Raw genomic sequence first — 21,816 nt, 5'->3', positions numbered from 1 at the left:
CACACGGGCGTGAAACGGAAGCGACCGGGCAAGAGCGGGTCGGTGCTGCATCGCTGCGTTTCTACGTCAAAGCCCCAGTACAGAAGGCAAAAGCAGGACATAAATGCTGCCTAATCGCTGCTCGGAGCTTGGCCGGCTGCAGAACGGTGGTTCATGGAGTGATTGTCTGATTGATGGAGGTCTGGCCTGATGGTACTATCAGAGATTGAAAGCAGGGAGGCTAGAGGTGTTCATCAGGCCTGGGCACGCATCATTGAAAGCTCGTCAAAAGTTCGCAATGATTTGTTGTTGGTGTTGGGACTTCACGGTTCAGGATGGGATGTGTTTGCCAAACTTGAATTCATAGGTCTGCAGTCTGTAGTCCTCTGCTTATAGTGTCAAGCATATCGGATTACATACAATGCGGTGTATGCATGATGCTGACACAGAAAGGCATTTCCGGTGCCCCCCATTTTTTATGCTTATTTAAACTCAGAGACTACCTAAAAGGTCGCATAAAAGATCATACGAGACTACAACACTTTGGTAGTTTGGTACTTCAAATAAAGCTGAAGCCGCACATCAGCACATAACCGAAAGCGATGACAGGCGCTGGTGTGCTTCGTTGTAAAAATCACAAAACAACATAGGTTTATGTATCTGCTCACCTTATGTTGATTCGAAATCCTATACAGTACAGCGCAGAGAAATGGGAACCCCGTACGTACAGAATCGACAGGAGCCACAACATGCCGGCAAAGCCATACCAGTGGATAACAGAAACAACAAGCAGCCATCGGTTTGTTTAATACGACAGCCATCTGGCCATGTGCGATGGAATCTTGGCACCGGTGCTCAGCTCCTTTGCCTGGCTCCTAGCTAACCACCGGATACTTTTGGTTACGTTCCATGACCAAGCCCAACCAAAAGGCCGCGAGACAACACATGATAAAACTATTGTTCGACAGCAAATAGTACATGCACTTGTCGAGTTCACGATTCACCGTTTCATTCACTCACGGGCTCACACAGCCTCACAGTGGCACACACAGAACAGAACACCGGCAAAAAAAAAATCACTGCCGGTGCTGGACAAGAGAGAAAACAGAGGAAATCCTGGCACCGGCAGCTACTCTGAACCACCACCTCCTCACATAACCCATCACCCATCATTTCATCAACAGGTTGGATGGATGCCAGTGCTCCAGAATTGAGATCTTGCAGTTCATCAATCATCAGCACTTGCATTGTGATCCAAGGTCCAAAACACATCTCTTAATTTCGTCCTCTTTTGGTTCACACCAAAAAATTTCACACGGCAAAATGCATATACTCGCGGAGGACTATGAAGCAGCCATTGGACCCATGATAACGAGGGCCCAGAGCAAAAACAGCGCTGTACACATACATCTACTAGCAGCACTTAGCAGCGAGGCAGTGATCAAAACGTAGCCAACCCAACCCATAATTAGTGAAGAGAGATTACTACTAGCCATCAAAGAAAAGAACGCCACCATCATCTACTGGTAGTAGTCATCAGTTCAGAAAACCTCCTCGGGGATGCTCTGCAGGCCGGGCTCCCACTCCCCGCTCGCCTGCATCCGGCGCGCCGCCTCGGCGGCCCTCCGCATGCTGCGCCGCCGCAGCGACTGCAGCCTCTGCTCGGCGCCCGGCCCTGCCGCTCCCGCCGCGCACGACGATCCTCCCCCCGTCGTCGGGCGCTGTCGTCGGTGGCGCTCGGTGGTGGCCGCGGCGGCGGCCGCGCCGCCAGCGCCGTCGCCGAGCGCCGCGACCATCTGCTTGAGCTCGCGCTTGCTGACGACGATCTTGACGCGCACCGCGCCGCCGACGTCCTCCCTGGACAGGAGGCGCCCGCCGTGGTGCAGCTGCTCGAGGACCGCCGACGCGGCCTTCGACTGCTGGTGCCGGCCGCCGTCGGCGGCCGCGTCCCTGGGGAAGAAGCACCTGGACGCCATCGGGAGCGCCAGCCGGTGGTGGGCGGTGGGCGGTGGTCTCTGGGCTGGGGCGGCGGGTGTCCGGCCGCGCGCACGGGCGAGGACCAGGAGTCTGTGCGCCTGAGGCCTGACGAGCCGCTCGCCGACGTTCCTTGCAAGTTACAGCACAAAGGGTAAAGCGAAGGCAAAGTGAATGTGTGAGCTGCCGAGTAATGTGACGCCCATACCAACATGCTTTATATACTAGCTGGCGACGCCTCGCCCGGCCACAACTGTCTCCAAATACGCTCAGCGGTGTCCATGACACGTGGGGCCTCGACCTGGACCAGCCTTACTACGTCGACCCTGTGATCTGTCCGATTAAAATTAAAATTTCGCTTGGAGCGCTTGACAAAAGTAAAAATTAATAAAAACTGAGGTGGTGCCTTTTTTAATTAAGACTCAAACAATCATGAGACAGGGACTAGTTGAGATGGGAGCTGAATAAACATATGGGCGCCTCACATGGGTGTCCCTCTCCTCGCGGAGTGAGATGGAGGAATCATTGGAGGGAGAGGCCCTTGCAAGTAACGTGTTGGCGCACAAGCCAGACTCCCCCGGCCCCCGATGACATCGATCGTTAGCTAGTTGCTACCTCTCCCACTGATGTCCAGCATACTATTTCGGTATCGGTCGCATTTCTGGCCCGGTTCGTTGGGAGAAATTTTGGAGGAATCTGGAGAAATTTGTGAGATGAAAACACTGTTCCGAATGAAAAAAAAAAGAAACAGATCCTGCCGGATTTAAGGGCACGTGAACGGGGCCTCTGCCAAGCTACTAAATACTCCTAATTTGTCAGGTACGTGGCCGTGCACGTACAAGTATATACGTACGCATCTCCCAGTTCAATTGTGTGATCGATCAGATCCCATATTTAGACGCTCCAGATCAAGTACATTGGCATTGGAGGCACACAAGTTAAAGCCAATACTGGTGCTGGACGTCCGAAACGGCGGCAGGTGTTTTTGAGCAAAATTCAAAATCTTCCGATATTATTAGAAATGTCCCTTTCAGGGTTCTCCGGATCGAATCCTTGTGTGTACACGGGACGTAGATTGATGAACCGAACACCCGCATGATGATCACCAAGCTAGTTGTGCTGATAGAACTCGTCGAACGCACGGTCGCAGGGCACTGATGAAAACTGATCCCAAATTTTTATATAACTCCAATCCAACAAAGAAAAAGACGTCAGGAAGGCTAGCACATAACCGCCAGTTAACCACCACGAGGATTATTAGGATTTCAAAGAACGAAATTTCTCCTAAACCAGGGATGCAGATCAAACCGCAACAGCATGCTGATTAATTATTAGCACCCCAAAGATCAACGCGGACGGTGAACCAACCCTGCTCCCTGCATGATTGCCGTAGTAACGCGGAGCCGATTTTCCCCGCAATAATGCAGGCAAACACGGGTCCAAGCCCTGAAAGCTGGAGCGTCCAGCTAGCCATCCCTGTGACTCGGCCGAGCCTCGCGACGCGCGACGACGCCGGTAGCGCGCGGCGGCCTTATTATTCCCGGCACGCCAAAGAAGATCGCAACACCAGCTCGGCAGCTCAGATATGGTGGTTGAGTGCGCAGACGAGCCAAGTCACACCGCAGCTGCCGGGCCGGGGTGTGGTGTGTGAAACGAATTCCTGATCCTGCTCTGCTGCTGATGCTTAGACGTGCCAATCTTGTTAATGGCTGTTGTCCTCTGCTTATGATTACTATAACTAACTTGTCCACGGAAGTACGCGGTCTTTGGCTTCTGCAAGGGTGCATGTGCATCGACCAATCTGGTTCTGTGGCAGTGTACAATGCATGCCTGCCGTGTTTGGAGGAAGAGGTAACATGCAGTTGAGAACTGGCAGTCAGCTCGGAGCAGCCAGCAACCGTTTTTCTTTGGGTGCAATGCAAACCATCGCACCAAAATATTCGAATAAACAAAAATGTTCTCGGTGCCTAGCTTTCTTCACATGCATGGACGGCAGAGGCTAGCTAGGTCTCGCGCTGTACTACTCCTACGTTGCGTGCTGCGCACAGTGGCCCACATGCCAGGCTCATTGTTCGGTTCGGCGACCTAGCTAAAGTATAAATAAACAAGATGCTTAGAATAGGACGCTAATACACGAGCCCGGCCAGATTAGTTGGATCTTGCTGAATTTCTATTGTTCATTCGCTGCTAGCCGCAGCCTGCGGACATGTTGAGGTTGCTTCAAGGAAGCAGGGTCCCCCTACTGTACTGTGCAGCCGTGGGGACCGTAGTGAAAATACGAGCCGAGCAGCTCTCTGCAGCATGCTGCTGCTGCTGTTGTTTGCTTGCGGCCGGAATCCATGCAGGTAAGTACGTGAGGTGTACACACTACGGACAAAACGCATGTGAAGAGGGCGCCCCTTTTCAGGGCAACATTATATGGAAGCGAATTGTTCTATGTTGCAGAGGACGACGACGCCTAGCTCTGCCTGCGATCCCAGATTTGCGTTAACACCTACTGCTCTGCTCTAGTCGAACCATGGAATCGTCTCTGCTCTGTTAACGCCTAGCTCTGCCTCTGATCGAGCGCGATTTTGCACCGTTGGGACTTAGGGAGCGATGGTCGACCTGGCACGCTGGCAGGGATCGAAGCTGAGCGACGCTCATTTCTCGACACGTAGATGTTTGTTGCGGAAGATCCATTTAAGGGCACCCGGCCGATGAAGCTTAGAGAAGCTGCAAAGTTACTTCGCGATGAAGAACGTGATGACGGTAAATTAGCATACTGAACCCTAGGTTGACCAATCGATGCTGACAATCTTATTCAGCAAGTAACGTACAAGCGGTGAACGTGATCAACCTTGGCATACACAACTGAGGCGTGCGTACGTACATACTCAGTTACTACAGTACAACTTCCTAGATATTCGTGCCACGAATTGTTTTGACAGGTAACATGCACTCCAAGGACCTGCGGGCCCCACCGCCGAATAAACAAAGATGAGGGAACCCGAACAATAAAAAAGGGAGGAAATATCGTGACGCAAGGCTGATGCTAGCGTGACGTACCAATGCTCAACCTCTAGGGGGGGCCCTCTCAGCTCCGACTCCACGTCCCGATCGGCGTAGGGCAAAGGAAATTATTTCGGATAAGCAGGACGCGTAGCTAGCAGCGTCCGTCCAGTACACCACCACACAACCTGTGCAGTTGTGCTAACAGACACAGCCGGCAGCGACCTGGCCTGATCAGGGGAGGGGGCCCAGGCTGTGCACGGGCGAACGGACCGTTCCGCCATCCCGCCCCAGCCGCCGGATCAGGCAGGGGCGATCGAGGCCGCCCATGCGGCGACGCACGGCCCGGACGCGTGCGCTTGTTAGCGAGGCGAGGCTTTGCTGTCCGTGCCATGCCCGGGGCACCGGCCGAGGTCGTTGCGTGTCGCGCTGCGCGTCCTGAAGTCTCTGATGGCGAGAGCTCGGACGGAGCTCTCGCGATCGGGGGCACGCACCGTCGTTTTCAGGTAGGTCGTCACATGCGCGGCCTGGCCTGGCCTGGCCTAGCTGCCGGCCCCCGCGCCCTCGCGATCGAAATCGACACGACACAGCGGCGCGGGGCGGGCTGCTGCAGTGCTGCCGCTCGCGCGCGCTTGTACATTGCGCGCGTCACCAACACGGCTGTCGTCTCGACGTCTCGTCGGGTTGCGCTTCGGCGCGGCGGCCGCTGTCAGCCTGTCACCGCGAGGCTTTGGGCTCGAGCGGTGGCGGCCCGGACAGTTCGCCAAAGCAACGAGGGATGGCCTCGCCACGCCGTGGCCCATGTGCGCGTTGGTGGGCGGGCGGCCGGCCGGCCGGCCGTGGAGCCTGCCTGGATTTTCGCTGGTTTATCGGCTCTTTTGCGTCATTTGTCTGCGCGGGCACCGGTCGCCGGTCGATCGCGGCTGCGTGTGCGTGGTATAACTGACAGGTAACCGAATGCTCCCGGCGCCCGGCGGTGGTCTGATTGTGATAGTTGCGCCTGCCTGGCTCGTGGAATAGCGGCAGTCAGAAAAGTGGCTTGATTGCTTGCTCGTTCAATTTGGTACGGATGGGTATATATGTGTGTGAACTACTCTAATAGGACTGCGATTCGGCATTTCTACTAGGAGTTCGTTGAGACCATTATTCTGTACTGGTTTGTGAATTGCAACCGGTGAATAATTAAGGCCTTGTTTACTTCCCTAAAGTTTAGTCCCTATCTTATCGTATGTTTGAACACATATATAGAGTATTAAATATAAACTAAAAATAACTAATTACACAGATTACGATTAATTTGCGAGACGATTTTTTTAAGCTTAATCAGGCCATGATTTGACAATACAGTGATACAGTAAAGCTACAGTAATATATGCGCTACTGCCGACTTAGTTAGGCTTAATAAATTTTCTCGCGGAGTACCGAAGACTTCTATAATTTGTTTTATTATTACTATCCGAACACTCCCATATGACATCCCTAATGTGACACCTCTAAACTTTAGCTCCCTGCATTTAAACCCCACCTAAGTCATCAAACTGTCAATACATCGGACGGCAATATGGCAAACGTGTGGCGAGCTCTGCCATTTTGACATCACCCACTTTGCCACTCCAGTACTTCAGGTACTCGGCGGAGGCCCAGTAATATCGGTGCGGTACGTCACACTAGCCATTTTCAGTAACATGGGCATAATTAGCTCGGCTTCATGGCGCCAGAGAGCCTGGATAAGTGTTTACTCCATCTTCCATCTATCCTAGAATGATAACGATATTTACAAGCTCTGATCAACAACTATATTTAAATTATATATAAGTTTATGACATAAAATTTGCATCGATGGATTTGTATTCAAAGTGACTATGAGACAATATTGATGTTTTAGCAAATCATAACATTACAAGAAAGCCAGGAACAAAATCTATTTTATTTGACTCTTCCATTACCAAAATATGTTTATTGTTTTGGATTGGAGTGTAACTCTCTGAGCAGGACGGCAATTCATTCGGGTGTTATTGGTAGCAAGTAAACATAAACTTTTTCCTACAATCAAGCTGGCCGCTGAACGCACACCCGGTACGTAGGACCAGGCTGTGCTTCAAAAAGTCTGCACAGCTTGAGAGCCTCTGACGATCTGCTGGTTCTTCGTTTCTCTCGTTTCCACCCTTCTGTGCATATGTGCAGTGCTTCACAGTTAACCTTGTCTCGCCCGTACTCCAATCTCCATTGTTGCGAGAGAAAACCTCACTTTTTATATCGTCCGGGCGATGAGCAGCAGCGTCAAGCCGCTGCATTGCCTTGACTTGTCTCTGTGCAAGCTAAAGGAACCAAGGCGAGCACTAACAAAACTCTCATCCGATCCGATCGACTCGGCACTGAAGCTGATTAGACGTTGGCAAATGATGATACACATCTTTTGCGTGATCGAAAAAAAAATGATGATACACACCACAGGCCACCCAGTAGGCCATGGCGGTAATTGCTCCCTTCTGGTCATGCATAAACCACAACTGTAACCCTCTCGTCTCGTGTACATAGATCTTATCGTACTACTTAAGAGGAATCTTGTGGCCTGGCAACCATTTGGCCATTTCTCATTCCCCTGCAGCAGCCAGCGGGGCAAGCATCTGCTACATCACTACTATTCACTGTCCCACACACATGGAGCAGGACAACAACTCGACGGCAAAGAAAGAGACTTGACACGCTGCTATGGTTCCTTTTCCCAGTTCATTGTCCTTTTATTCATCGAATCAAAGATATGTACATGATCTCGGAAACAGAGGGGTGGAATTTCTGGACGGATCTGTCCAAATGGCAAATGCCAGATTAAAATTCGTGACATTTCAAATTTGGGATGCAACCGTTGGGCGCTCATTTTGGCCCAATCAATCGGCAGGTTGCGACCCAGGAAGAGGAGCCTGAAAATTTGGCGAAAGCTAGCTATACAAGCAGCAGATGGTAGAATGCAGAGTACTACACATACGTACGTACACGCACGCACGCACGCCTAGCTAAAAGCATTCCTCCGGGATGCTCTGCAGCGCCGGCGACCAGCGGCCCCGGCGTCTTCCGGCCGCAGCCACCACGTCGGCCTTCGCGGCCTGCTTCTTGGCGTAGTGCTGGCGCTTCAGCACGCTGACGAGCTGCTCCAGCGCCGGCGGCAGCGCGGCGAAGGCGCCGCCGCCCCCGGCGGCGACGGCCGCTGCCACCTGCTTCAGCTGCTGCTTGCTGAGCACGATCTTGACGCGCATCGCGCCCGCGCCGCCCTCGGCGGCGGCCACGGCCTCGGCGACGCCGACGCTCTCCCCCGTGGACTGCTCGATGGCCGTCACCGTCTTCGTGTCCAGATGGCAGCCGCGGGCACCGCACCAGCTTCCGCCCGTCCCTCCTGCTGCACGTCGCCGGCGCGGCAGCAGCAGCCTCCAGCTCCATGGATCCGATCTGATGATCTGATGCCTTTCTGCTCTTGCTTTCTCAGCTAAGCTCTCTCTCCTTCTGGTCTCTAGTTGTTGTAACGCCAGTAGCTAGCTAGAGAACAACGGACGAATATATATAACACCTGTGCGTGTCCAAAGCTAGGGTTTTTATACAGAAGAAGAAGAAGAAGAAGAGGGGTTTACGAGTGAGACAGCTCAGAGGTGACTGTCTATGTAAAGATCGGAAAGGGACACAACAGGTGGAATCTTTTCTCCATTTCCCACGGGATTAGTTAGTTCGATCGGTTGTTTAAATACTGCGGATATTACAGATGTACTAATGGTACTTGCTGCAGCGTGTCAAACTCGAACCCTACGACCTACGTACGATGCATTGGCAGTCGGCGGGCCCCACGCGTCACATGCCACTGGGAGAATTTCTGAGGACTAGCACCAGTGCGTCCCTGCAGGTCTGATCTGGATTTCATGTGCCATCTCGCGAGCAAAAACACACTAGCACTAATGCACTATGATGCATCCCACAGGACAGAAGCATAGCTTTTATGGTACCTATGCCTACAATTACAGAAGTGATTATTTGATGTATGTACAGATCTCTGAACGTCGTGCATGCCATGGTCGTATAATACGTGCGGTAGCTAGCATGCTAGTACTGCTCTGTTACGTACGACACGTACGAGCAGGGTAATATTAATGCTGCTGCGTGCTGTGTGGGTTTGTATGGCTGTATGTGCTGGGAAAAGACTAAAAGAGACGAGAGCCCCGAGCTGAAACGATCGATCGACAGACACAGAGGCCAAGCAAGCAGGCATTGTTGAATCGGCCTGTTGGTTCGATGGTTTCTGGGCTGGTTTGGGCTGGCTGGTACTGGTTTATTGTGAGAGAAAACACTGTTGGCTGGCTGAAACCAACAAGCGAACAGGCTAAATGTTGTTTGTGACAGACGCATACCTAAACTTAATTATCTGCAGGAGCTCGTTGCAGTTAGTAGTATACTCATATGCACGGCGCATGCAGGCTGGCACACTTTGGCGTTAATGAATGTCACTATTACGCGTTTGATTTCTGCTGCTACAGTTATCTGCAGGTTGATGGATCGGACCGACTGGGGGTCACTCACTCACGTCGAACTGTAGATACGTACCACACGTCCACACGACCAGACGTCCACCTCCACACCGACTTCAATTCGCGCCCACACGGCCACGGCCGTTGAGCACTCAGGTGCTCTACTGCTCTCAATCTCGACCCGGTGGATGCTAGGCGGTGCGGAGCACGAGCGACCCCATCATCGATCAGGCGAGGCAGTATGTACGGGCCGGTGGCCGGCTAGATGAGCTGGACAACGCGTTCGTTTCATATTTCATTGCTAGGACGACGAATATTCTCAACCTCCACTGCTGTCCAGTCATGGAGAAAGATTTTTGTTTTTTTTTGGTGGTGCGGGGGGCAATTAAAATGTTGCAGGGATAACGTTGGTAGTCTGCTGCAGATGAGGCTGCTTCTCTTATAAAATATGATGACCGAGAATGGGCTGGGCTCCTGGGATAATAATCGGTGGTGTTGTCGTGTTGACGGCTAGCTAGCATATTTGTGATATATATACGTTAGTAGTCAAGCAGTTCCACTGAGGATTAAGCATCGTTTGTTCATACAGGGAACAGGCTGGCTAGCTTAGCATTTGAGTGACACGTTACATTCATTGACTTCAACAAAAAAAGAAGAAAATAAACATGGGAATGTATGCGTCTCCACGCACAAAATTTAGAAGTCCACCATCTCAAAAAAAAAGAGTCCATATGTCATTACGCTGTTTCTGCGGCGCCGTGGACGGTTAATTTCTTGTAGGAACGGTCCAGATTTCTGTAGGCGAAGCCCACTTGAGGTTGGGCTGTCATCTCCTAGGCCCAGCCTTTTGAATACGATCCACTCGATTTCCTCGAAAAAGAATGAAAAAGTCCACGTTACCTCCATCAACTTTTTATAAAAGATTTTTTTTCTTCCTAAACTCTAAAATCGGGTAAACCACCTCCCTAAACTTTTAAAACCGTTCATTTTATCTCCCTGACCAGTTATAAGCGGTTTTCAAAGATAGTTTTGTCTTTTTCTTTTTTTTATTTATTTTGGCTGAATCTTTGAAAACTCAAGGTAAATAAAAAAATCATAAAATGAAAAGTTCAATATTGTTGGACTCCACATGAGTAGATCTACACAGTATACATTAATATGATATGCTTTAGTACAATTTTTTTGTTGTAGCTTTAGATCTATGCTTTTCTGTAATTAATTCATAGCTGCACTTTCTAAGGTCCAATTGTGGTAAATTTTTTATGGTGGGTTTATTATTGTATGTTTGAACTGTAGTAAAAATTTCATACTCATTGGATCATATATAACTTAGTTATAGATTTATGCTTGTTAAAAAGTATTTATAAATCTATAACTAAGTTATATAAATCTATAACTAAGTTATACATGATCTAATGAGTATGAACTTTTTACTACAGTTCAAGATACAATAATTTACCCACTATAAAAATTTCATCCACAATTGAACCATAGAAATTGTATCTATGAATTAGTTACAGAAAAACATAGATCTAAAGGTACAGCAAAAAATTGTAATAAAGCACACAATATTATATGTTCACTGTATAGATCTACGTTGAGTCCAACAAAATTAGAATTTCCATTTTATGTTTTTTTCTGCGACTTACAGTGATTTTTCAAAGATTCAGCCAAAATAAATAAAAAAGAAAAATACAAACAATTTTAAAAGTTTAGGGTGATGGTTTACCCGGTTTTAGATTTTAGAGAGGAAAAGCAAACTTTCGTAAAAGTTGAGTGAAGTAATGTGAACTTTTTCAAAAAAAAAGAAAAAAGAATACGATCCACTGGATGGTTGTCCCCGAATGTGGAGAGGGAACTCCCCGAAGCTCAGGAAGTCCACCTAACATTTGAAGGCCCGGTCCGCTTTTTCCCCCTGATGAATCGTCTGTTAATAAATCTAACCCTCCTTCCAAAAGGGTGAAAGAACACATATAATTCGCACAGCGAAAATTGTGAATTCAATTTCGTTCAGCATGATGATCCTTCTGCATCTGAAAAACTCGAGAATGTCTCGAGCCGACCTAATTTTTTACATGTACAGTTGCGTATTTGATTTCTTCTATAAAAATGCACTCCCAGATGTGTACTCAATGAGCTCGCCAAAAGTACTTGCGGCAAAATCCCTGAGCTGGCCATTCTCCGCCTAGTGCACAAAACATTCAGATTCCCCTCGATCAGGCAGCAGGAGAGTACATGGAAAATCCCAGCCCACTCGTGAAGTCTCCACGTGACACGGCATCAAGCTTAGAGCAGAATCGGCAACTGAAGCTGGCTTCACCCACAGAACAAGCAACCTACTCCTAGCACCAGACAAAATTAGGTCGGCTCGAGCGCAACCCACGAGAGCGTGCTCCGTGCACAGGGGTCGCGACAGGGCTCCTCATCGCTCATCACTGGCCAGTAGCCACTTCATCAGCATTTCTCGAAAGCAAGAGCAAAGGTCACCAAGCCCGGTGAACCAGATCCGACCGCGCCACTGCATCCTTCCATTCCCGTCAGGAATTCCGGGGCAGCAAGCCACCGGGAGGGACCCAATCACCCAATCATCTCCCGGCGAGTGGGGTGGAGTGCACTCCAACGCGCCCGCACTGTCGATGCCCCATGCGTACAAGACACTGGAAGTCCGGAGCTCCGTTCGTCCGGTCGCCATCGCGGCGCCACGCCCATACAAACGGCGCCACACACACACACTCACTCCGGTGAAAGACGCTGTAACAAACAGGGCCGCGGTTACAAGTGGGCTGCTTGCCTCGTTCGGGCACGCCGCGCGAATCCGGCAACCGGCGATGTCTCGCCTTTTACTGATGGGGATCAGGCAGGAGACCAACGCCCTAAGCAACGGTGAAAGTGTTGATGTGAGACCCGTGCCGTTACTTGGAAGCGTTGTATTACTTGGTCATTAGCCGCAGCGACAGCGTGGCGCCCCCCCTGCGTCTGTGAGGGTACAAGAGACCGGCACAGAGTGACATAAACGCATGCAATTTTAATTATCACCTCAGCTCAGCTCGTGGAGGAGAAGCAGCTCCAGTGCTCTCTGGTCTGCACTAGCAAAGATGAAGGACTTGGCGGGGCTGGGGCACCTGTTCGTGGTGACCTTCCTGTTCCACTTCGCCTCCTTCATGGTGATCCCGGCGGTCACCGACGTAACCATGGAGGCCGTCTGCCCCGGCCGCGACGAGTGCTCCGTCGCCATCTACCTCAGCGGCTTCCAGAACGCAGTGAGCATTCTCGCGTGCATGCCTCGCCGCCACGTTTGCTTCAGTTCGAGCGGCTGATGCCAGGATCCATGACACCGGCCGGCTCCGTTCTGGACGGCCAATGCAGGTCACCGGGCTGGGGGCGCTCGTGGTCACCCCCATCGTCGGGAACCTGTCGGACAGGTACGGCCGGAAGGCGCTGATGACGCTGCCGGTGACCGTGGCCATCGCGCCGCTGTGTAAGTGGACCTTGCATCATGACCTGTTTTCTGATGAAAATTATGCGGCGTCTGCTCAGATTTGGAGAATTTTCACCATTGTTTTGGCAGTTATACTGGCATGCAACCGCTCGGAGGTGTACTTCTACGTGTACTACGTCGCCAAGATCATTGCCGGGGTCTTCTGCGAGGGCACCATGCACTGTCTCTGCCTTGCCTATGTGGTAAAATCTACGGACTGCAACAATCGAGGTCACGTGTAGTGTGTATATTGCCAACGTAAAAATAAAACACTGTCACTGTAAATAAATAATAAACCGTAGGACAAGGAATCATAAGCTATATTATGGGAACATCACAAAATACGTCATAAAACATTACATATACACTATGCAAACATCACTACACGTCGCCTGAACAACAAGCACGAATTCGAATGTGAACATCACAAAATAAATCACAGAACATCGCCTGAACAACGGACACAAAATTCACGCGATTGAAGTATAAGAAAAGTGAGAAAATACACGGTCTAAAAACAAGCGACGAACTGATTTTTTGCTATAGGGCCCACGTGTCAGTTTAACAAAAGTGATGGACCAAACGGCGAGTCCTTGACCAGGTCGAGTTGTGGACGCAGGCTGACCACGTGGGCCCCAGGCGTCGCGCAGCAGCGTTCGGTCTCCTCTCCGGCGTGTCGGCAGCCGGGTTCGTGTCGGGGACCTTGACCGCGCGCTTCCTCCCAACTGCATCCACCTTCCAGGTCGCCGCCGCCGTGGCCGTGGTGTCAGCCCTCTACCTCAGGGCCTTCCTCCCCGACGCTGGCGGCGTCTCCTGCGCTGACGAAGCCTGCGATCCGCTCCTCCAGGATTCGTCTTGCACCTCTTCCACATCATCCTCCGATGAAGAGCTCTCGCCTCGGCTGCCGCTGCATAAGAGCGGGCTGCCGTCTCTATCTGACATGGTTGCGCTTCTCACTGGCAGGTGAAATCTCTTGGTGTACGAGTATGACAGTTTTTGTGACTCTGCTCTAACTTCTCTAGTCTCTAGAGGATCGTTTACTCTTGGAGTTTCTGAGTAATCTACTGATCGTTGGTTTACTTCTCCCTGTAGTTTGGCCATGTCAGGGGCAGCAATCGTCACTTTCTTTTACAGTCTAGGTGAACATGGGCTTCAGACTGCATTGCTGGTATCAATTCTCCTATCTGATAATTTGTTGGACTGAAATTATTGTGTTCCTGCATATTGTTGTTCAGTGCGTAGCAGGAGTTTATCACCAACTTTCGAATTGTATTATTTTTTGTCAGTTGCACCCACTAGCCATAATTTATATGCTTATCTATGGTTGAATCCTATGCAGTACTACCTGAAGGCACAATTCGGTTACAGCAAAAATGAGTATGCTAATCTACTTCTAATCGTCGGTGCTGCTGGAATGCTATCACAGGTACCAAAACGACGATAAAAGAAATGTCAAGTGATTTTAGAACTACACCCTTAGCTTGAATTTTAGTTATATGGATATGGAAGCTATAGCATTGAATTTCAATCATTTCAAGACTCCAATAGTATTCATTCATTCTGGAGATGCAATTTATTTTTCTCACACTTAATGTTTGCAGCTCACTGTAATGCCTATCTTGGCTCCGATTCTGGATGAAGAGATGTTGCTTATTGTTGGGCTGCTAGGTGGATGTACTCATGTAATAGCTTTCAGAAAGACTTTTATTCAATTCTTAATCAGAAGATTCTTTGATTTTTTTTGGCTAAATGAATAAATCATCAAATATTGCAGGTTTTCTTGTATGGCATCGCATGGTCATACTGGGTACTTTCTTTGCACTTGACAATTTCTTTAAATGGTCACGTTTGAGATGATATTCCTGTCCCAGTGACATGACTCCATAAGTAAACCTGTAAAAGTGTGCTGGCTTCATAGTTCAGCACTGTGTTCCAAGTGTTTAGAACTAATGCCAATCTTCTGTTGAGCATCTGAATTCATTTCTTTCTTAACTATTTCTTAATCATCTTGCAGGTACCTTATTTTGCTGCAGCATTTGTAATTTTGAGTGCTTTTGTTTACCCATCTGTAAGCCACTGTTAGCTGGCCATTTTTATAATTCCTTTACCTTATGTGGGACTACAAAAAATCTTGATGGTGATTTCAATTTTTATAGATAAGAACCAAAGTATCAAAAAGTGTCGGATCAAATGAGCAGGTAATTTGATTTTCTGATAACACTGAACTCATGATGTTCGCCATATATTACCTGACAGTTGACACTACTGTGTTTTGCCTGCCAAATCTATGTTGTGGTGTTGCCTTCTAGGGAATTGCTCAAGGATGTATATCTGGGATCAGTTCTTTTGCAAGCATATTAGGTCCCCTCGTTTTTACTCCCTTAACTGGTAAGCATTTGTTATAGAATTAGATAAATAATAACAAGTATTTCTTTAGCAAGTTATAGCTGGCACAATTCTCATCTCGCTTTGTTGTGCCAGCATGGTTTCTTTCTGAAACAGAGCCCTTCAACTTCAAAGGTTTCAGTATTTTGTGTGCTGGCTTTTGCACCGTAAGTCTTCCATGAAAAATGTTTTGCAATTTTGTTCATTGTAAATCTGACATGTAGCACTAATGGCTTGGTATATTTTGCAGCTCATTGCGTTTATTATCAGTTTGAGGATGCGTGGAGCTCAATCTAATACGTGCAAGAAGACCACAGTTCAGCATGAGCAAGCATGATAGAATATAGTGTCACCTACTGTTTTTTATTCTGCCCAAGTACATAGACAGAAAAGGACTGGATGGAAAAAACGTGACTTGAAGCAAAAAAAGAAAAAAGGTATAATGACAGAAACTGCTAGAGAAACATGCTCGATTTCGTATGTTCAAAGAAAAAGGCATTTTATCCTTCACTGGAATGCTGAGCATTGCAAAATTGATAATTGACATGCCGTCGAGCAAGCTCAGTCGTTTGTAAATATGCTCCTGGTAGAAAGTAATTGAATTATTTGCAAAAAGGGTAGTGACTGAATTATTGTGTCTTTTTTATATATATAAAACAGGAGGGGTTGCCCCCTACTGAACTTTTATTAAAATGAACTTGAAAGTTTGCATCATGCTTCGTTTCTTTGGATTGGCCATGAATCAATGTTTCTGTGCTCTCAGAGGAGGTAATTTGCATTATCCACTAATAATTTGAGTATGCAGTTAAGTTGCTTTGTCCAGTTAAATATGTAGAACATGTTCCTCCTTTATAGGTCATCCTTTAACTTCTGCTTTGTATGTATTATATGATGGTAAATATATTTCCTCTACTATTTGTTTCAATGTTTAACTGGTTTTTAAGACTTTTTTTCAATGTTTTCTTTGGGCAGTTAAATATGTTTTTGTTTGTCCACAAATTGCTAAATCTGTGTAATCAGAATTTCTTATGCATCTATGCATTTTGTTAAATCTGAGTCAGACTGTCTGGCAACAACGTAACACACAGGTATCAGGTCCTCCACCTGAATCAGCTATAACAAACGCTCTCTCTTCTTCGTTCCGAGGACAGCATATTTCCCTATGCATTTTTTGAATCGAACGTAGTAAAAGTTTTAATTTGCTTTCCGGTGTCAACAAGCAGCAAAGAATTGTGATTAAAAATTATTGGTCTTTACCCTGGTTAAGGGCTTCCGGTGTCAACAATTTTATCAAAGAATTTTGACTACAATTGTAGAGCTTTACCCTGGTTAGAGGGAGCCCTTCCAGAAATTCTCTGTGGCCCGGGTGGGCCGCAGAGGGGGTATGGAAATAGTTTTCAACCAGCAATTGACGCGCCTCGGTGTTACCTCATGAGCTGCGTCATTGCCCCAAGCGCAAAGATGAGTTTCCCTGAACGCCCACAGCTTCCATTTATAGGTTCCTGTGTTTGCTAGTCCACGCGATGTGGTACTAAACAAACAACCGACCTCCGTCCAGAGTTCCAACCTCTGTTCACAACTTCACACCCAGACAATAATGGGCCTAGCATTTCAGCCTAGAGTCATGCGGGCTTTAATAAATTGGAGAGCTAGTGGTTTGTATTAGGAAAAGTATATTTTACATCCCTGATTATCGTCGTAGCCTAATTGTTCTCCTCAAACTATAAAATCAGACATCTTGCCCCTTGAACTCTCAAAATTGTTCAAATCAGCTTCCTAGCTTGTTTTGAAGTGATTTTGAAGGTAGTTTTATTTTTTTCTTTTAGTTAAAATTTTTGGTAAATCTATCTATCTATCTATCTATCTATCTATCTATCTATCTATCTATCTATCTATCTATCTATATTCTACTCTATACTATAAAAGAGCGAAGGAATTGAAAAATACTGGTTACCTAACAATTTCTTACCCACTAATATTAGCACCGTTAGATGACTAAGTATCTTTAAATCTAACCGTCCATATTAATCTAACCGTGGGCCACGCAACGTCTTACGCTTACATCTTACGATCTTGCGCGTTCCTGCCGTAGGAAATTCCACGGTCCCTGGCCTGTGCCTGTTTTTTTTTTCACCGCGATTGATGCCACAGAGGAAAGAACTGCATGATGCCCTCCTGCGCGGGGGTGCTATGGTCCCGCGGGCCGGAGCATAAGAACGTCTCCAAGAGTTCCCTAAATCACCTCATAATCATTGGTTTTTAAAAAATATTAGAAAAAAACTCTCTCAATAACTCCTAATACTTCTTCCTAAAATTTACGCACTTGGAAAATCTTCCCCCGTTCCGCGTAACTTTACGCGGACGCGACCTTGCGCGGATACGGCTTCCCGCGCGGCGTCCTTCTTCCAGCGATTTCTTTTGCCGCGAGTCTCTCCTTCCCGCCGCCGCCGCCGCGGAGCCTCGTGAAGTACACGAACGTCTTGCACTCTTGCGCACGTCGCGGAGGCTCGTGAGGTACACCACCGCCTTCCGCTCGCCTCCCGGCGGCCACAGGGGCGACAACTTGGCGTCGTGGCCCTTGATTTGCGTCCATTTGATCTTCTCTTGGAATGCGATGATGCGGGCACGGACAAGGCCGGAAAGCTCCGGAATGTCGCCGGTGGCATATCACATGCATCCGCGTCCTCCCGCAGCTGCTGCCTAGGTGTCTCGTTTTCGGCGGCATGGTTGTTGTAGCTCTTCATCTACTCCACCGACAACGTCGCGTGCCTGCACGAGCCCGAGTGGCGGGCGCTGCCGGCGAGGCCGAGGGTGCCGAGAATAGATACGGTCCTCAGTCGCAGCCGCTGGCGGTCGAAGGAGGGCAGCGGGAAGCTCTGGCGCGATACGAAACTATATTCAAGTACAATTTGCTCATGTGTATATGTGTATATTCAAGTAATACTCTTGGCCGGCTACACGCCTGCTTGCATGCTCCTGTTTGCATGGCACTGTTTGCTGGCGCAAGGTGAAGCTGCTGCTTGCTTGGTGCCGGCTCTGCTTGCCTAGGCGGCAGCAAGCTGGCTGGGGTGGCCCGGTGGCGGCGGCGGCGGCTGGGAGTTGGCGGCGGTGGTAGGGAGGTTGCGGCGTGAGAAAGGGTTCGGCGCACCCCGTGCAGTCCTGCGACAAAAAAAAAGTCAGGAAAAATTGACGTGGGACTCAAATTTAATTTTTTGAAAGTTATTTATTGGAAACCGTTGGAGATGCCCTTCTTTTGTTCTCCCAATACCTTTTTAGAAGTTTGGAAACTACATGTTTTTAGGAGAAAAAAATAAAAAAAACTTTTGGAGATGCTTTAACACAAGTATTCATAATGCATTTTCTAAATATTATATATTCTTCTATAACTACTATAGAAATTAAAAGTAATGATATCATATTTCTAGGTTTCCTATATTAACTAAATGTAAATTAAGAAGGGAATATTAGAAAGGATAATTAAACCCATAATCTATTAATGTGATGGCTATTATTATTAAGCAGAGAAGGTAACAAAATATTGTTTATATTTACGGCGCATTATCTACTGCTATAATATAAAGAAAAGGTTTTAAATAATTCAAGAATGCAATTGATAACTAAGTGAATATTTCTGGTGCCGCAATTAAATTCCAGAAAAGCAAACATACACACAAGCAATCAAACAAGCATTCAAACATACACTCAAGCAAACAAGGTGCAGGCAACGAAGTTCAAATGCGAAGCGATTTTCTATACCTAGAAAATATCTCTAGCGTTCTAATTTAATCCTACGAGACACAAATGCATATGGTGGATTTTTAATGCAGGATTTTTGGAAAAACATTTTTAAAATAATTTTGTGGAAAATAAATAGTCATGGTTTTAATTTGTTGTAAAGTTTTTTAAAAAGTTCAAATTTTTAGTGGTTTTAATTATGATGCAAAAATACGGGTGTTACACCTCCCAAGTGTTGGTGAGCTCGTGGATGCAGGCTTCGAGTGAGTCATTGGCCTCTCACCACGTAGGGCGGCGAGGTCATCGAGCGACCTTGGACCTCTCCTCCCGAGCGTCTGTGAGCTCGAGGGTGTAGGCTTCGGGTGAGTCATTAGCCTCTCGCCACGTAGGGCGACGAGGTCGTCAAGCGACCTTGGACCTCTCCTCCCGAGTGCTGGTGAGCTCGGGGATGCAGGCTTCGAGTGATTCATTGGCCTCTCACCATGTAGGGCGGTGAGGTCATCGAGCAACCTTGGACCTCTCCTTCCGAGTGTCTATGAGCTCCGGTGTTACTTCACGAGGAAGGCGCTGTCGTCCAACTTTTAGCTACCCGTGGCACCGATCCCTCCTGAGCAGGATGCTGGCCCTTGTGGGTGTGCGAGGCTGGCTGCAAGTTGTGGTTTTGGGACATGAGGAGGAATTGTCCGCAGCCTGGTCCTAGCTATCAGGATTGCTCGGGCCCGGCTCTGGCTTCCTCCATTGTCCTTTTCGACCCCAAGGGGTCGTATTACCTTGTTGCAGGTAGGTTTTAGTTTTCACCCTATGTGGGGAGAGGCTTGTCCATTGTAACCACATGATTGGAGCGGTACGCCTCGTCAGGGTCGATGGGTAATTCGAGTGGGACCCGATGTCCTCCCCAATCGACGTGGAGTTCGGCTGTGCCTTGTCAAGAGATGTCCCATAAATCATCGGCCATCAAGCATGTTGGTCCCTAGCCGCCTCCGCAGCGGACAGAGGGCAAGATGCCTCCCCCCAGAGGGGGTCAACCCGAGCAACTTCAAAGCGGATGACTCAAACATAGGGTGGGATGGTCGTGTGGCTCCGCACCATCGATAAGAGACACAGGGTGAAAGGTTCTTATTTGGTTTTGGTAGTTGAGTGATAACCTTAGGTGGACTAATATGTGTTTGAGTGAGATACACAGGTGATTAGTCCACATGTATATGTCTGTGAGCAATACATGCCATGAAGGTTAGATGGCTTGAACCTGGTGCAAAGCTCACACATGTGATGAACGAGCTCATTGCATATGAGACATGACATGGAGTCATGTGACCAAGGTGGAGATGATCAAGATGAGGCTTGGCTCGACAGGACCAGTTGTAAATGTTGTAAGGAAAATGGACCCTTAGCCCATTTACTTTGGGTTTTGGTGTTTGATGATCAACATAACCAAATTGGACTAATGAATTTGCAAGTGATTGTTTTATAGTTCAATAGGATGCAAGACGTGACTTGGACGAAGGCAACATGATGATCCGATGATCAACACCATAAGCAAGACCTTAGAAGCACAAGAGAAGACCCAAGATATCAAGCAAAGTCCAAGCATGAAGATAGGAACCACGCCGTACGGAAGATCGTGAAGAAACGAGCTCACAGAAGTGACCAGATGCTGGACCGGACGCGGGAGGAAAGTGATCAGACGCTCCGATCAAGAGGCTTGGCAAATAGGCATTAGCAGCAGCGACCAGACGCTGGCGACAAAATCGACCGGACGCAGGATAGTAGAGTCCGGTCGAGTACAGAGAGGTTCCGGAGCGGCGAAAATGCGGCCGGACGCGTCCGGTGGCATGTGACCGGACGCTGGCAGCGTCCGATCAGTAGTTCATGGCTCTAACATTCGGGACGACCGGGCATGTCCGGTCAGGACGTGATCAACGTTTAGTCAGTAGCAGAAAAGCGGAATTTCGTCTCCAACGGCTACTTTCTCAGTGGGGCTTATAAATACAACCCCCAACCGGTCAAATGAGTAGAGTGGAGCTGAGGAAACATATCAAGGGTGTTGATACACTATTTTAGTGATCTCCACTTGCATAGTGCTTAGTGTTTCATTAGGTGATTAGCATATGTGCTTTGCGAAGTGCTTAAGTTGATTAGACCACCGATTATGCGCTTGCTCTAGGTTTAGGCCTAGTATTTAGTGAGGTTTGCATACCTCTTACCACTTGGTGCTTACACGCACCATTGTTGTACATCGGAGGGGCTTGTAGTCTTGCGAGATCACACCAACCGCATTTGTGGTGTGGCCACCATCGTGTACCGGAGGGAACAAGGCCAGTGGCGTTTCGACGAGAAGCTTGATAGTGAAGACGGCGGGGAGCATCCAGGAGAGGTTTGTCGGAAGGCACGTCGGAGACCCACTTGCGCGTGGAGAAGGCCCGAGGCTATCCGTGTAGTTACCCGATCGGGAGCTTGGCTCTTGCGAGGGATTCCTTGCGAGGGGCTCCAATGAAGACTAGGGGGGAAGCTTGTGCGCTTCTCGATACCTCGATAAAAATACCAGAGTCATCGATAGGAGTTTGTATATCTCTACCTTGCTCTTTAGCTTCCGCATTTACATTGATTGTATTACTCCTTTTGCGGTAGAGATAGCAACACATTAGCAAAACCGTAGTTGCACATTTAGATAGTTTGTCTTTTGCATAGGTTTTGCTAAGGTTAGAAAAAGAGGCCATAGTTTAGAGTTAGAATTTTAAGTTGCCTAATTCACCCTCCCCCTCTTAA

At 48.2% G+C, this 21,816-nt stretch overlaps 2 protein-coding genes and 2 pseudogenes across 2 annotated transcripts; 1 reads left to right on the top strand and 3 right to left on the bottom strand.

Annotated features, from left to right (window-relative positions):
• Window positions 1-1,203: 1,203 nt before the first annotated feature.
• On the bottom strand, window positions 1,204-2,159 carry LOC136473769 (uncharacterized). The gene has a single exon (XM_066471410.1). It carries the CDS (start codon window positions 1,953-1,955, stop codon window positions 1,521-1,523), a length of 435 nt encoding a protein of 144 aa, XP_066327507.1. The 5' UTR covers window positions 1,956-2,159; the 3' UTR covers window positions 1,204-1,520.
• Window positions 2,160-7,663: 5,504 nt separating this feature from the next.
• LOC136473767 (uncharacterized) lies at window positions 7,664-8,478 on the bottom strand (annotated as a pseudogene).
• Window positions 8,479-12,466: 3,988 nt separating this feature from the next.
• LOC136473766 (uncharacterized) lies at window positions 12,467-15,944 on the top strand. Its single transcript, XM_066471409.1, has 13 exons — window positions 12,467-12,712; window positions 12,819-12,930; window positions 13,021-13,133; window positions 13,550-13,893; window positions 14,023-14,098; window positions 14,270-14,356; window positions 14,532-14,612; window positions 14,705-14,737; window positions 14,945-14,998; window positions 15,087-15,128; window positions 15,240-15,318; window positions 15,412-15,482; window positions 15,566-15,944. The coding sequence occupies exons 1-13, from the start codon at window positions 12,548-12,550 to the stop codon at window positions 15,650-15,652; spliced, it is 1,344 nt and encodes a 447-aa protein (XP_066327506.1). The 5' UTR covers window positions 12,467-12,547; the 3' UTR covers window positions 15,653-15,944.
• Window positions 15,945-16,631: 687 nt separating this feature from the next.
• LOC136478935 (U4 spliceosomal RNA) lies at window positions 16,632-16,778 on the bottom strand (annotated as a pseudogene).
• Window positions 16,779-21,816: the final 5,038 nt, after the last annotated feature.

The sequence above is a fragment of the Miscanthus floridulus genome, chromosome 8 (genome assembly GCF_019320115.1).
Source record: "Miscanthus floridulus cultivar M001 chromosome 8, ASM1932011v1, whole genome shotgun sequence".
NCBI lineage: Eukaryota > Viridiplantae > Streptophyta > Magnoliopsida > Poales > Poaceae > Miscanthus > Miscanthus floridulus.
The sequence above is the reverse complement of the archived record's forward strand: the minus strand, read 5'-3'. Positions and strand labels throughout refer to the sequence as shown.